At 40.9% G+C, this 14659-nt stretch overlaps 1 protein-coding gene across 4 annotated transcripts in view; it reads left to right on the forward strand.

The window, feature by feature from the left end:
• The first annotated feature begins 206 nt into the window (after window positions 1-206).
• KNSTRN (kinetochore localized astrin/SPAG5 binding protein) overlaps window positions 207-14659 on the forward strand; it is a 17952-nt gene continuing 3499 nt past the window's right edge. The window contains exons 1-9 of one of the 4 annotated variants that reach the window (XM_023527749.1): window positions 207-430; window positions 642-736; window positions 7794-7926; window positions 8719-8766; window positions 9591-9696; window positions 9917-10010; window positions 10875-10936; window positions 11724-11853; window positions 12573-14648. In XM_023527749.1, the coding sequence (XP_023383517.1) occupies window positions 222-430; window positions 642-736; window positions 7794-7926; window positions 8719-8766; window positions 9591-9696; window positions 9917-10010; window positions 10875-10936; window positions 11724-11853; window positions 12573-12643 (948 nt within the window). In that variant the 5' untranslated portion in view covers window positions 207-221 and the 3' untranslated portion in view covers window positions 12644-14648. The remainder of the gene's footprint in view (window positions 431-641; window positions 737-7793; window positions 7927-8718; window positions 8767-9590; window positions 9697-9916; window positions 10011-10874; window positions 10937-11723; window positions 11854-12572; window positions 14649-14659) is intronic. The other 3 variants (XM_011355152.2, XM_023527751.1, XM_023527750.1) reach the window with 3 other exon arrangements.

Raw genomic sequence — 14659 nt, forward strand, 5'->3', positions numbered from 1 at the left:
CAATACCCCAGACAATCACAGACCAAATAAGAGAAGGATTGTGACATGGACTCTAAACGTGACAGCGTTTCCGTCCCAAGCCCAGAAAGTGACGCCGATGGCTCATAGCTCCATCAGGCCGGCAAGGTGCACCACTCCCTTCCTCTGCCCAGACTCGGGGGCTCCAACAACCACCTCGAGGAAGCTTAGGCTCGCGCCTCGGCTCAGACCTTCCGTACAGCATGGCAGCCCCCGAAGGTGTCGCACACAGCAGTGCCTTACGTCCAACATGGCCGCCTACAAACTGCGTATCGCAGCCCCTCCCACCCGGCCACCGGAAGTTTCCATTTGAAACACAGGCGGCAGACCCGAGCAGCATTGCGGCAGTTGCCGTGGAGCATCTTTTGAATCAGAGCGACGAAGACTGCGGACAGGAGCTACTGGCGACTGGGTTCGGCTCTCCTGGGGCGGGGGCCTGGGCTGATGTGGAGGGCGGACGGGATGGGCTGGGAATGGAGGAATTTAACTATCCCGACTCATCCCTGGAGCAGGGGCAGGTCGGGTCGTGCTCTCCCGGGCTCTTCATTTGCTGGAGAAGCGGGCGGGAGGGGAGTGGTGAAGACTGGCCCACCGTGGGGTAACATTCACCTTGCACTTTCCAGGGCCCAGCCTTGCCGCCTCGTCACTATGACTAGCGTGGTAAAGACCGTGTACACACTACAGCCCGCCTCTGTGCTGAGCGGCGGCCCACCCGCAGGTGGGTGTTCACGCCACCCCCCAGGAGAATTTGGAGGATCAAATCAGTGGCCCAGAGTAGGGGGCCCGGGCAGAGGAGAGGGCATTCCATCGGCTCTGACAACCTGCTAACTCCCCTAGAACCTGTCTGTCTAGGTTTATGATGGGAGTTACGGTAAGGGCCATGCAGTAGGATTTTAGACCCGCGCTGTGTAACCGTGCTGCCTTCGTTAGGTTTAAGCTGCTGATTGTTCCACAATATTATTCCCATTAAACTAGGAATCTCTTTTTAAACAGTTAGCTGTTTTATTTCCAGAGTTGGGCTATCTGGAGTGGGACTGGGTTTGTCGTCAGGGAAGAGGGAGTCATTTGAGAAGCAAAATAGGGAGAAAGCACTAGGGTTTCCTACCATGTCAGGTTCACATTTGTATCTGCACAGTGTCTCTCGTATAGTACATTCTTAATAAACACTTGTTGAGTGAAAAGAGAGAGGGAGGGTCAGGCCTAGCTAGAACATTCGAGAGACAAGAAAAAAAAGACATTAAAAATTTTTATTGCTTTGCCGTCTTGCTTTATGCTACTTGGCTTATAGTTGAAAGTCGTTGCCTAAAGTCAGCAGGTGTCCAGCTGCCTAATCTAGAGATTATAGCACAGAATAAGCTTCAAACATCAGATTTTGAAGCAACTGTTTAAGATCCCTTCCCAGTGACTCCATGCAGCTGGTTGATGCGCAGTAGCGGAATTGATCTGTGAAGTAAATAGGCTTTTCTCTGAAGGCTTAGAGGGTTGTCCTGCTTATGTTGCCTCAGAACACCTGAATGATAATCCTGGCATCAGAAGGGCCCTAGGAGTGGCTGGGGGATCTGGAGCCAATTCTCATCTCCTTACTGACTCTTCCTTAGAGCAGAGGTCCCCAACCCCCAGTTCCAGTACATGGCCTGTTAAGAAAGGGGCTGCACAGCAGGAGGTGAGTGACAGGTGAGGGAGCAAAGTTTCATCTGTGTTTGCAGCCACTCCTAGCATCACCGCCTCAGCTCCACCTCAGATTATCAGGCATTAGATTCTCATAGGAGAACCAGTCCCTGGTGCCAAAAAAGGTTGGTGAACCATGGCTTAGAGCACAGTGTCCCTCTGTCAGTGGGGAGTACTGGCTCTCCCCAGCCAAGTTGAAAATTTTCTTCTCTTTGCTTCCTATCCCTGTTCAATCTTTATGATCGATCATATGTAACCTCAATAGTTTAACATTTTTAGGCCATCTCCTAGGTCTTTTGTTTTGATTTTGACCATAGATTGGTTGTTTTTAAGTTTTATTGTTTGTTTTTTATTACATTTATTGGGGTAACATTGGTAAATAACATTATATAAATTTCAGGTGAACCACTTTATAATATGACATCTGTATACTCTATTGTGTGCCAAGCACCCAAAGTCTAGTCTCCCTCTGTCACCATATATTTGACCCCTTTACCCATTTCGTCCTCCCCCTCTGGTAACCACCATTCTGTTGTCTGTATCTATGAATGTGGTTTTTTGTTTTGTTTGTTCATTTGTTGCTTTTTGTTTTATATCCCACATATGAGTAAAAGCATACAGTTCTTGTCCTTTTCCATCTGACTTATTTCACTTAGCATAGTACTCTCAGGATTCATCCATATTGTCACAGGTGGCAGTGTTTCGTCTTAATAGCTGAATAGCATTCCATTGTATATATGTACCACATCGTATTTATCCAGTCATCAGTCTAAGGACACTTAGGTTGTTTCCATGTCTTGGCTATTGTAAACAGTGCTGCAATGCATATAGGGGTACATATATCTTTACGAATAAGTGTTTTCACATTTTTCACATAGATACCCAGAAGGGGGTTGCTGGGTCGTATGGTAGCGCTATTAATTTTTCAAGGAACTTCTGTACTGTTTTTTATAATGGCTGTACCAGTTTACATTTCTACCAGCAGTGTATGAGGGTTTCCTTTTCTCCACATCCTCTCCAACACTTATTTCTTGTCTTATTGACTATAGCCATTCTAACAGGTGTGAAGTGGTATTTCATTGTGGTTTTGGTTTGCATTTCCCTTATAACTAGTCACATTGAGAATCTTTTCATATATTTGTTGGCTATCTGTGTCTTCCTTGTAAAAGTGTCTATTCAGGTCCTCTGCCCATTTTTTAATAGGATTTTTTGTTATTGTTGTTGAGTTGTATGAGTTCTTCATATATTTCGGATATTAGCCCCTTATTGGAGATATCATTTGCAAATATCTTTTCTCCTTCAGCTGGTTGCCTTTCTGTTTTGTTGATGGTTTCTTTTGCTATATAGAAGCTTTTACATTTTTGCTTTAACTTCCCTTGCCTTTGAGGTCAAGTTCACAAAACCCCTCTGGGACCAAGGTCCATAAGTTTAGTGTTTATATTTTATTTTATGCATTTTTTTGTTTCAAATCTTATGTTCAAGTATTAAATTCATTCTGAGTTAATGGTATGAGATAGCAGTCTAGTTTCATTCTTTTGTATGTAGCTTTCCAGTTTTCCCAACACCATTTGTTGAGACTTTCCTTTCTCTATTGTATGTTTTAGGGTCCTTTGTTGAAAATTTGTTGTCCACATAAGCATGGGTTTATTTTGGGCTCTCATTTCTGTTACATTGGTCTGTATGTCTGTTTTTCTGCCAATACCATGCTGTTTTTATTATTGTCACTTTGTAGTATAATTTGAAGTCAGGTAGTGTAATACCTCCAACCTTGTTCTTTTTTTCTCAGGATTGCTTTGGTATTAACCCAATAATTGTTCAGTAGCATATCGTTTATTCTCCACATATTTGTGGTTTTGCCAGGTTGCTACTTGTAGTTAATCTCCAGTTTCATACTGCTGAGGTCAGAAAATATGCTTGGTATGATTTCAGTCTTCTTATATTTATTGAAACTAGTTTTGTGGTTTATCCTTGAGAATGTTCTGTGTGCATTTGAGACTGTGTATTCTGTTGTTTTGGGATAGAAAGTTCTGTAAATATCAATTACGTCAGTGTGTAATTTAAGACTGATATTTCCTTATTGACTTTCTGTCTGGATGATCTATCCAATGCTGCATATGGGGTGTTCACATCTACTGTAATTGTGTTTTTGTCAGTTGCTTCCTTTAGGTCTGTTAATAATTGCGATATATGTTTTCAAGCTCCCAGATTGGATGTATATATTGATAAGTATTATGTATTCTTGATAAATTGTCTACCTTATCATTATGAAATGTTTATCTTTGGCTCTTGTTACCTTTTTTATCTTGAAATCTATTTTGCCTGATATAAGTACTGCTACACTTGATTTTTTTCTCTGGGTGCCATTTACTTGGAATATCCTCTTCCATCCTTTCACTTTAAGCCTATGTTTATCTTTGGAGCTGAAATGAGTCCCCTGCAGGCACTATATAGTTTGGTCTTGTTTTTTAATCCATCTTGCTACTCCGTGCTTTTTGATTGGTGAGTTCAGTCCATTTACATTTATGGTGATTATTGATATATGAGGATTTCCTTTCTGTTTGTTTTTATTTTTTTATTTTCCATTTGTTTCTTTTTCCTTGTGATTCTGTCTGCTCTTTTAGTTTGGTTTTCTATGATTTTTCTGAATTTTTCCTCTTTTTATGTTTTATGTCTCAGCTCTGGATTTTTATTTTGTACATACCATTAAGTTTGTGTAAAATGTTTCATGCATACAATGGTCCTTCTGATTACCTCTTATTTTTATTTACCTGTACCCGTTCCTTTTCCTCCTCCCTTTTTATGATTTTATTGTCACAAATTGTCTCTTTTTATGTTGTGCATTTGTTACCAAATTGCAGTAGTTATAGCTATTTTTCAATGCCCTTTTTCCTCTCTTTAAACTTTATGTTATAATTGTTTATTCTATTTTGAAGTAGAGCTGCAATTTTCTGTCTGTTAGTCATCTTACTCAAAAGTTTTGTAAACATTTGTCTTCTTGTTTCTGGTAGAAGAGCTCCTTTCAACATTTCTTATTAATGCAGGTCTTGTGGTGGTAAATTCTCTAAGCTTTTGTTTGTCTGGGAAAGCCTTTGTTTCTTCATCTCTAAAAGATAACTTTGCTGGATATATTATCCTTGGCTGCTCGTTCCTTTCTTTGAGTATTTTGAATAGTTTTTCTCTCTCCTGGCTTGTAATATTTCTACTGAAAAAAATCTGATGATAATCTAACAGGTTTTCCTTTGTAGATTACAGTCTTTTTTTCCCCTGGCTGCCTTGAGAATATTTTCGTTTTAGTCATTAATTTTTGACAGTTCGAATAAAATACATCTTGGAGAAGGTCTTTTTGTATTGATATAATTAGATGTTTTGTTAGCTTCCTCTGGTCTAAAGTGCTGTTCTTTCCATAGGCTTGGGAAGATCTCATCAATTATTTCTTTGAGTAGACTCTCTGTTCCCTTCTCCCTCTCTTATTGTTCTGGCATTCCCATTATCCTTATGTTGCTCTTTGTAATGGAATTGGATGGTTCTTGTAGAGTTCTTTCATTTTTTTTTCTTTCAACTCTTAGTTCTCTCCTTTATACATCATTTCTAGGTTTCAACTCTAGAAGCTGAACTCTAGAATTTCTATTTCATTCTTTTTTATAGTTTCAGTCTCTTTGGTAAGTTATTCCTTTTATTCATTGCTTAGTCACTGGAACTCATTGAATTGCCTTTCTGAGTTCTCTTGTATTTTGTTGAACTTCTTCATAACTGCAATCTTAAATTCTCTGTCATTTAAGTCACAGTCTTCCATGACTTTGACTTTGGTTTCTAGAGACGTTAACATTTTCTTTCTGTGCTCTCATGTTACCTTGGTTATATATAGTATTTGATGAATTGTTTCCTCTGTACATTTGAGGTAGTGAACTCTTTTCTTGTTTAGATACTATTTTGCTCTCAATAATTCAGCAGGTTGATAGGTAGGGTACTTTCTTTTGATGGTGTTATAGGGTAATTTTTTTTCTCTTACCTGCACTATTTGCACCTCTTGGATCATGGCGGAGGAGCAGTGTCGCTGCAGTTAAGGAAAATGCTACATACCCACTGGGATGGTGGGTGTCCCTTCTGTGACCAGGAGGCCTCAGTTATGGGATATCACCACTGTGGTGGGGGGAATGCGACAGGTGGTAGAAAACTGGTTTTGCAAATTCCCAGCACAGCTTTCTTCTTACTAGTGTTCACTGGCCCTGCTGTGTTTTTGGAGGTATCTACTACATTGCCTCTACCTGGTTCTGTCGGGATGGGTGGGGCAAGGGAGACAAGTGATTTCATGGCTCCCTGTGTCACTGCTGTACTGTTTAAGGCTTCCCAGCCACCTCTATCTGGGTCTACTACAATGGGGAGGGGGAAAGGGAGATGCCTTTCCCCAGAGAAACACTGCTTCTGTCCCTCTTACACTACAGGCCGTAGTGAACACTGCAACCTAACTTCCCCACTGCTACCACACTCACTGGAGCCATGGTGAGCACTGGACAGTGGCTGCCGACACAATCCTTCCCCCCATTCTGCCTCCCCTACTCGTTCCATTATGCCCACTTTCAGATGCCCCAATGCGTGGATCTTTCAGGTGTGTTTGTATGTTGAGTTATAGTTGTCCAACTTGTAAATTTAAGGTAAGAAACAAAGAAGCCTTCTTACTCTGCCATGATGCTGATGTTACTCCAAGTTTTAGTTTTTTATAGGTAACAGATACACATGTAAAAAAAATCCAAAGTTAGAAAACAATGAAGAATGTTAATTTTGATCAATTTACTAGTAATACCTTTTTACATAAGAAAGATTTGGTTTTATGAATAACTTACAAATACTTGAGAGAGGAGAAGGTAGATACATTCTCCCAGAGTTACTTTTACTTCAGACAGAAACCTCAAAGAGAACCCTTTTAATATTTGCTTTGTGGGTAAGAGTATGGAAAATAGGTGTAAGTGCCCAGTGAGTATACCTATAAATGAAATAATTTGTCAGCCTGAGAAATTGTATTTATTCTAAACTGTTGTGCAATTAGAGTAATCAAAATAAAATCTTTGTCAAATACAAATACAAAATTTTCTAATCCCTGTGATGCGGTGCTTTGTACCTCATTTCTTCAACTTGATTTCATTGTTTTGGGTCTTTATTTAGGTTAAGCTTGAAGGTGCCATTTTATAGTCAACAAAGTGAAAGTTTGTGTAAACTAGAAAAGCGTGTGCGTGGGTGGGTGGGGAGGCAGGTGTGTGCTTAACTCCAGAACAAGTTACTACTTGAATTTGGTATGGAATATTAATGGTACAATGTCAGTATGTGGTAGAGGGCAGCATAAGAGCTAGGGAGAGAATAATCTCCTCTGGGGAAGAAGAGTGTCATGGCAGGGCCATTTCTCTGGTTGTCTGGCAATAGCCTAGCAAGAAGATGAGAACAGAAGGCCAAATAGAGAACCTCTAAACATAATGATGGATAAACAAATTAAAAGGCTTGATGGTAAAGGCAATCAGCATAGAAGTGGGAAAGAAGACGAGAGGTAGTTTGTGATGGTCTGTGAAACAACCCATGAAACTGTGAAATGTCCCATTTATTCAACAAGCAGGTATTGAACCTCTGTTGGTATGTTAGATACTCTCTTAAGCACTGGGGATACAGAGACATTTTAGAGTAGTTAGGGAGACAGTCTGGTACAACTAAGCAGTAGTTAAAAAAGAAACTCAAAGGAGCTTGAGAGTAGCCTTCGGAGAGCGTGCAGAGTGCTTAGGAGCTTAACGAGGTTGTTCGATTCCACTGGTGTTTGATGAAGGATTCAGCTGACTGCCCCACTGCTTATATCAACCTCCACTTTCACATTTATACCTCTGGTCATTCAGTTTGATGTGTCATCAAGCTTTCAGCTACTTTTAAACACTGCACTGTCACATTTAAGGAATTTTGGTATCTCTCCCCAATTAGCGTAGAAGTCTTCTGAATTAATATACACAAATCGAGATTGGTCAGAATGAAATACAGGTTTCTAATAGCTTAGAATGGAGTCCTGTTAGTTATAGAGTTATAGCTGTTGGGTCACAATGCTTGAGGTTTCACTGTCCTGTTTTCCTTTGCAGACACACAAGCTCGAGCCACTTCTAAGAGCCTATTACCTGTTAAGTCCAAAGAAGTCGATGTTTCCAGACTTCTTCATTCAGGAAGTTCAGAGAATGATGTTACAAAAATCGTCAAATCAAGACGAGACAAGGGGTGAGTCAGATCATTGGTATCCACTTAGAACATCTTGCTAGAAATTGCTCAGTACCAAGAATGAGAAAATAGTTTTTGAGAGCACAAAACACCTGAACAATTGGCCTGTCTGTAGTCAGTGACCCAGAGAAGTGCAGCATTGCTGACAAGTTTGTCAGGACCCTGTAGATTGATTAGCTCTGAAGCGGCACAGCAAGGATTATGATAAGAAGTATTCTTTCTTTACTTACCACTTGCTCTGAGTATACAAATAGCATTACTGTGATCAAACACCAGCCCTAATTGGGTGTCATGGTGAGTCGGGGCTAGTTGTTAGCTTATGTTGCTGGTCTGAGCACAGTCCGGTCCAGTGTGTGTATGTGTCCCTCCACCCAGTGCTCAGTCCCCACATAAGTGAGGATGACGTGAGATAGCCACGCTATTTTGAGCAGGTTGTCAAAGTGGTCAGGAGGGGAGCTCATTCCCTATTAATAAGCCTTTTTCAATTGTCTGGACCAAAACAAAAGTTCGTGGGCCTTCAGAGCTTCTTAAGCTTGTGCTTTTTGCATTGTATGTAGTCTCTGTTTTTTTCCTCAAAAAACTAGGCTCTTTGTTCTGCTTTCTTCACAACACACCTAACAACATACTGTGATTCTCTGGTTGATTCCTTTGTTGTCGTTTTTAATTGAGATATAATTGACATACAGCATTATAGTTTCGAGAGTATATAATAATGATTCACTATTTATATATATTGCAAAATGATCACCACAATAAGTCAACATCCTGATTTCTTTGTTTTCGCTTCTCTAGTCAGGTGAAAGCTGCAGATATTGCCATCAAGAAGAACATCAAAAAGAGGTGAACATCAGGATAAGTGAAATTTGGCCACCATTTTAGGGTAGTAGATCTCAAGTACATCAGAATCATTCCTGGACTTGTTTAATGTGTTACAATCTGGGTGCCACCCCGGAAATCTGAATGGGATTTTCAGGGGTGAGGCATGGCCAGGTTTGAGAAACACTGTCAGAGCAAGATCAGTGATGCTACAGTCTTAAGTGCCAGACAGAAGCTTTTTGGGCTCCACACCAGGACCGCTACTGACCGGAAATCAAACCCAGCTATGTCCCATCAATAGGAGTGTGAAACCTTCAGGATAGGAGGGGCTGCATGCGGTTAGTGATTTCAAGATGATGTTTCTGGTGGTAGTGCAGGTGCTGGTGAAGGCAAAATCCTGGAGAAGGGTTCATCTTTCTCTTTTTGAGGCTAGCTTGGACATTTTGCAGTCCTGAATAATATAAGCTGAAAAGTTTGTGGAAATACTTTCTAATTCCACATCTGGGCGTGTCTTAAAAGTTCTGAAAACATAATACTATCAAGAAGGACTCTGAGGATTTTGAAAAAAAGGTTAATATTCTTGATGATAATGGCTATTATTTATGTTTCAATAGCTATGTTCAGAATTGTACATGTAATTCTCTCTTATCCTTCACAATAATAATATGAGATGTAGGTATTATCCTAACTCTAGAAATGAGGAAACAGCCTCAGAGAGGTTATGCAGCTCACTGAAGGTCATATACTACTATGTAATGAAGCCAAGATTTGAACCCCTGTTTGTGAGACTCTGTAACCCATACTCTTAACCTCTCTACGTCTTCATATAAGTACAATTATCATTACAGCTACAAACCACTGAGTAAGCAGAAATCAGAGGAAGAGCTCAAGGATAAGAACCAGCTCTTAGAGGCTGTCAACAAGCAGTTGCACCAGAAGTTGACTGAAACTCAGGTAAGAGACCCACTGGACCTCTGCATCACCTGCACTGGGTGCTGCATGTGGAATCCTGAGGGACAGCCACTCAGGTGGGAGCAAGCTTGTAACGCCCAGGTACCCAAGAGCAGAGAGCGAAGACACCAGGCTCGTGCCATGGCTGTCCAAGAGCAAGGGAGGTTAAGACCACCCCTGAGGGGTGGGACAGGCCTGATCTGTCTACATGGCACCCCAACAGGGAGAGCTGAAGGACCTGACCCAAAAGGTGGAGCTGCTGGAGAAGTTTCAGGACAACTGTTTGGCAATTTTGGAGAGCAAGGGCCTCAACCCAGGTAAGAAATAGCACATGGTGGCCTTCAAAGGAATCAGTGCACATGCCCCCTCCTGGACTATATGTCAGGAATCCAGCATGGGAGCAGCTGGCCCAGTCCATGAATGGGTTGCCTAGCAAAGCTCTAAAGATTTTGGGGAGCTCCTCTTTGTTCTCTTGTGATGTTGATTGTGCCTGACCAACAGACTTTCAGTGGTCGTGAGAGGATTATCGTGTTCTTAACAGAACACTTTATGCCATTCATTTGGTGCCAAAAAGTATGACCTTGCAAATTAGACCAGAAATGTTTTATTTCTTTCAAGGAAGAGAGCATACAGGTAACTTTCCCAGGTGAGGAGGGAAAGATAATACTGTTTCAAGGGTTCCCATACTGGGTTAATCAGCAGAATCACAGTGGTTAAAATGTGATTCCGGTTCTTACTCTGTCCCTTTACAGAGTCTATAGCAAAGAGGACTGTAAGAGGGCCTCAGGCTGAGTTGAGGGGCCTGAGAATGCCCAGGGAAGGGGCCCAGGCTTCTTTGAATTAAGGAATGTTTTCAGGCCTGAGACAGCTTTTAAAAATAGTTTTGTGTTTTGAAAACAAAAAAATCCAACCTATACTTTTCCTTTGGAGCAATTTTCTGCAGAGCTGAGGAGAAAGCAGAATGAATTTTGGGTGGCCATATGCAAACCTAGAGAGGAAGAAAGTCAAATATAGCTCTGGAGAGCAGGCATGGGTGACCCTGCCAAGGTGAAAAAGGGATAGAGGGAGCAGCTACGTGGAGAACTTGCCTTCATGAAAACTCCTGTGCTTGTTCTAGAGGGGTTTTATTTTATGTTTAAGTACAGCTCCCAAAGCAAGGCTGACCTTGTTGTCTCCATCAGTTTTAGGCAGCGAGACCCCGACATCACAGCAGGAACCCACCACGGATCACACGGACTCTATGGTGAGGGCATGGGTGTGAGTGAGCAAAGGCCAAGTGACTGTTGGGCTCTGTGACTTTAAGATCTCTGCCATACAGCCATATGCTCAGTAAACCCCAAGAAGCAGCCTTTGGTAAGCCAGGATAGTGGAAGGGAGCAATGGATGTGTACTCAGAATAGCTTATTTTACTTGGCAGGTGACTTTGTGCTTACAAATATGAGTGAGTCTGAGTTGAAATACTACTTTAAAACACATAATAGGATGGACTTGTATAGAGAGCTTTCTGGTTTCTCTGTTGTACATACACTTTAACCAATTTTTCTCCTTATTCCTTTGCTGAAAACTGTATGATGCAAAGGTTCAGCTTAAATTACATTTGGCTCCTCCTTGGTTCCTTCTCTGAAGTAGGAAGGTAATTGTTTGAGACGAACATCTTTTGAGCTTCTATGATCTCCTCCCCAAGAAGATCAGTTGTCATTTTAGAATCAGAGAATACCAGATATGGAAGCCTTCCTCAGCTCTCCTAGGTTATTAGTCACACCTTCAATGGCTACTATGTTTTATTCATATTGCCTGTGTAGCAGAGCTGATGGAAAAGGGGTAATCTGTCCATCCAGTGAACTGAGTTTCTCTATAGTGCCCAGCAGAGAGCCTGGCATGTGTGTTTGGATGCTCAGCAAATAACTGAATGGAAGAGATGTTAGCAGTCATCTAATTTATTTCTCCTTTCATTCAAAGAGATTGGTTTATATGAAGAAAATGTTCACATTTCAATAAAGATTTGTTACTACATTGTACTTTTCTCTTAGTTGCTGTTAGAAACTTTGCAAGATGAGCTGAAGCTTTTTAATGAAACAGCCAAAAGGCAGATGGAGGAGTTACAGGTGAGAGACAGACATCACCCTGAGGCAAGATTATCATCATTTCATGCCACAATAGGTAGATCTATGGAGGGTTCTTATTTATTTATTTATTTATTTATTTTTTTATTTATTTTTACAATGAGGTATAGAGCCCAACCAAGATGGAAAAGAATGTTTTTAATAAACTATTTTGTAATAATTTTAGTTTTACAGAAAAGTTGCAAAGATAATACAGAGAATTCAGTTCACTGAATATTACTATCTTATGGTTCATTTGTCAAAACTAAGAAACCAACATTGATGCATTACTATTAACTAAATTCCAAGACTTCATTTGATTTCACCTTTTTATTTTTCTGTTCTGAAGACTTAGAAATGTTCACATCTGCAGGGCATGAAGCAACATGGAACACACTAGGTTGCTCAGAGTTGAAAGTTGAGACCTGTGTGAAATCCGTGCTATGGAAACTTGATACCTCATAGAAACCTGTAATAGGAAACCCAGCTTCTTAGGTCTGGATTGCTTTGGGTGGCTTGGATGAGTCATGGGATATAACACTGAATCCTAGAAGATTTCATTGTTCCAATTTAGATAGAAGAGTCTGTAGTAGAAAAGGACAGTTCCTAAAATCACAGATAAAACAAAACTAAGATAAAAAATAGGTCAGTATTCTTGTGTTCTTTCTCAGTGGAATAGAAGCATAATGTTCTTTCCTGGGGGTCAAAGTTTTGTGTGTTTTTTGTTTTTTTTTTTTGTTTGTTTATTTTTCTTCTTGAATATCTTTCCAAATTCAGGCTTTAAAAGTAAAGTTGAAGATGAAAGAAGAAGAGAGGGCTCGGTTCCTAGAACAGCAGACCTTATGTAACAGTCAAGTAAATGATTTTACAACAGCTCTTGAGGAAATGGAGCAGCTATTAGAATTGTGATAAAAAGCAAGTGGCCACTTGGCTCCCTCAGATAAACTCTCAGAGGAAGCCGCTAAAAGGACATCTGCCTCTTGGCCATGATCTTCTAGGACTCACCATCCCCAGAGTGAAAACAGTTTCTGCAGTAGAATTAAGGACAGTTTATGCTGGAGTGGTGGTTCCTCCTTTAAACAAGTGTTCCCAACCTTCAGATTGGCCAGCTTTTCTGAACCTCACATGTACGTAATTGAGCTCTACAAGAGGAGGGCCTGGAACCTTGGATCAACTCCTAAGCAACAAAACAGCACACCATTAGAACCAAGAGACTAAACCAGCCACAGCCAGAGGATCCAAAAAGTCACATTCGATTGTGTGGGAAGAAACCCCTAACCCCTAATTGTACAGTGGAGCGCAGGTGCTCCACAGGAGGCATCGTTAAGGAGCCATGCTGTTCTCTTCTAACTTGGAACACATTCCTTTCTATCTTGGTTGGGCTCTATACCTCATCGTAAATTTATGAACATGAAGTTACTTGAAATGGCTTAATAAATGGGGTAAAGGTATAGATAGCAATAACACCTACCTGAAACAATATACCTTGGAGCTTTTAATCTAAATCACTTCGTTTTTTTTTATAAAGTACTACTTTTAAAATAAATATTTCTGTTACTATTCGGATTACAACATTGAGAAATGAAAATAGGCTTTTAACCTAAAACTGTTCATTGAATACTATTGAGCTAATCTAACAAGTTCTGATTTTACCCAGAATATTTTTCTTCTACTCATTAAGTACTCTGATTTTACCCAGAATATTTTTCTTCTACTCATTAAGTACTCTGTGCTTACCCACCTGCTCCACCCCTACCCCATCTTCCAGGAATATTAGTCTTCTGAGGGTATTCCCTATTGTGGCAGTGGGTGCCAGAGTCTGTCCACCAAGTTTGTGGCACTAGCCGCCTGTGTTCTCCTTCATTCCTAGGCATGGTTATATACCTGCAATTTGTTTTACACAGCCAATCGTGGACCTGGCCCCCATGGATCCTTAACCAGGCCGACCCTCCTGGTTTACCAAAGGCACGGCCTGGTTTCTTAGTCAAACCAGGCAGGCTTTGGCCAAGTCCCATTTTTTTCTGCACCTCCCAGGTTTTATTCACCTAATTCCCCCCACCATTCAGCATTACTGCGGCTACCCAGAGCCACGCCAACAAGCCAAGTAATGCTCCCAGCCTAGCTTAACAGGGCTGAAATTCTTAGCTTTCACACACAAACATTCATGCAGTTGGCTATGTCCCAAATATTTGGAGGTGGAAACCCAGCTAATTCTTGCCAGTGAGATGGGCCGAATGTTTTTTTCCTACCTATTTCCAGGATGTTTATAGTTTAAAAGATTGTTCATCCAAATGAATATTTTTTGAAGAACTAATTGGCTTTAATTAAGCAATTTACGAATCAGGCAGCATCCTATCTAGCAACTAGAAGGGCAGTCCCCAAGTGAATTTTTAATTGCAATTTCTGGCCCCCCAAAAAGTTCTACTTCCTTCTTGGAAAGAGTCGAAAATTCATTTGTGAGATCCTCACCTCCTTATCATGCCTCCCTAGTTAACTCCTAAGAATGTATCTCAATGTCTTGTTACCCATCTTTCCCAATGTAGAGACCCTGTTCTCTCATGGCCTGGTCTCACCAAGGGGCCATTGCCTCACAGTTCAACTTTGTGCCACCAGCCAGCACTTGTGCACCCTTGCCTTTTATTCCTTCCGACCTCTACTCTGCTCCCTCTGCCTATTATACATGTAGCTGTGTTCTGGGTGTTTGATCTGGAGCCTGACCAAATTTATACATAAACTCAGCAAATACTGATTTGCACCCTCCACTTTGCTAGATGCTATAGGAAACTTTAATGTAGCATGACATTCTTAACCTCAAAGATGTTTACAGTCTATTTGGTGAAACAAAACATGCAGGTGATATACAA

Source organism: Pteropus vampyrus, unplaced genomic scaffold (genome assembly GCF_000151845.1).
Source record: "Pteropus vampyrus isolate Shadow unplaced genomic scaffold, Pvam_2.0 Scaffold19, whole genome shotgun sequence".
NCBI lineage: Eukaryota > Metazoa > Chordata > Mammalia > Chiroptera > Pteropodidae > Pteropus > Pteropus vampyrus.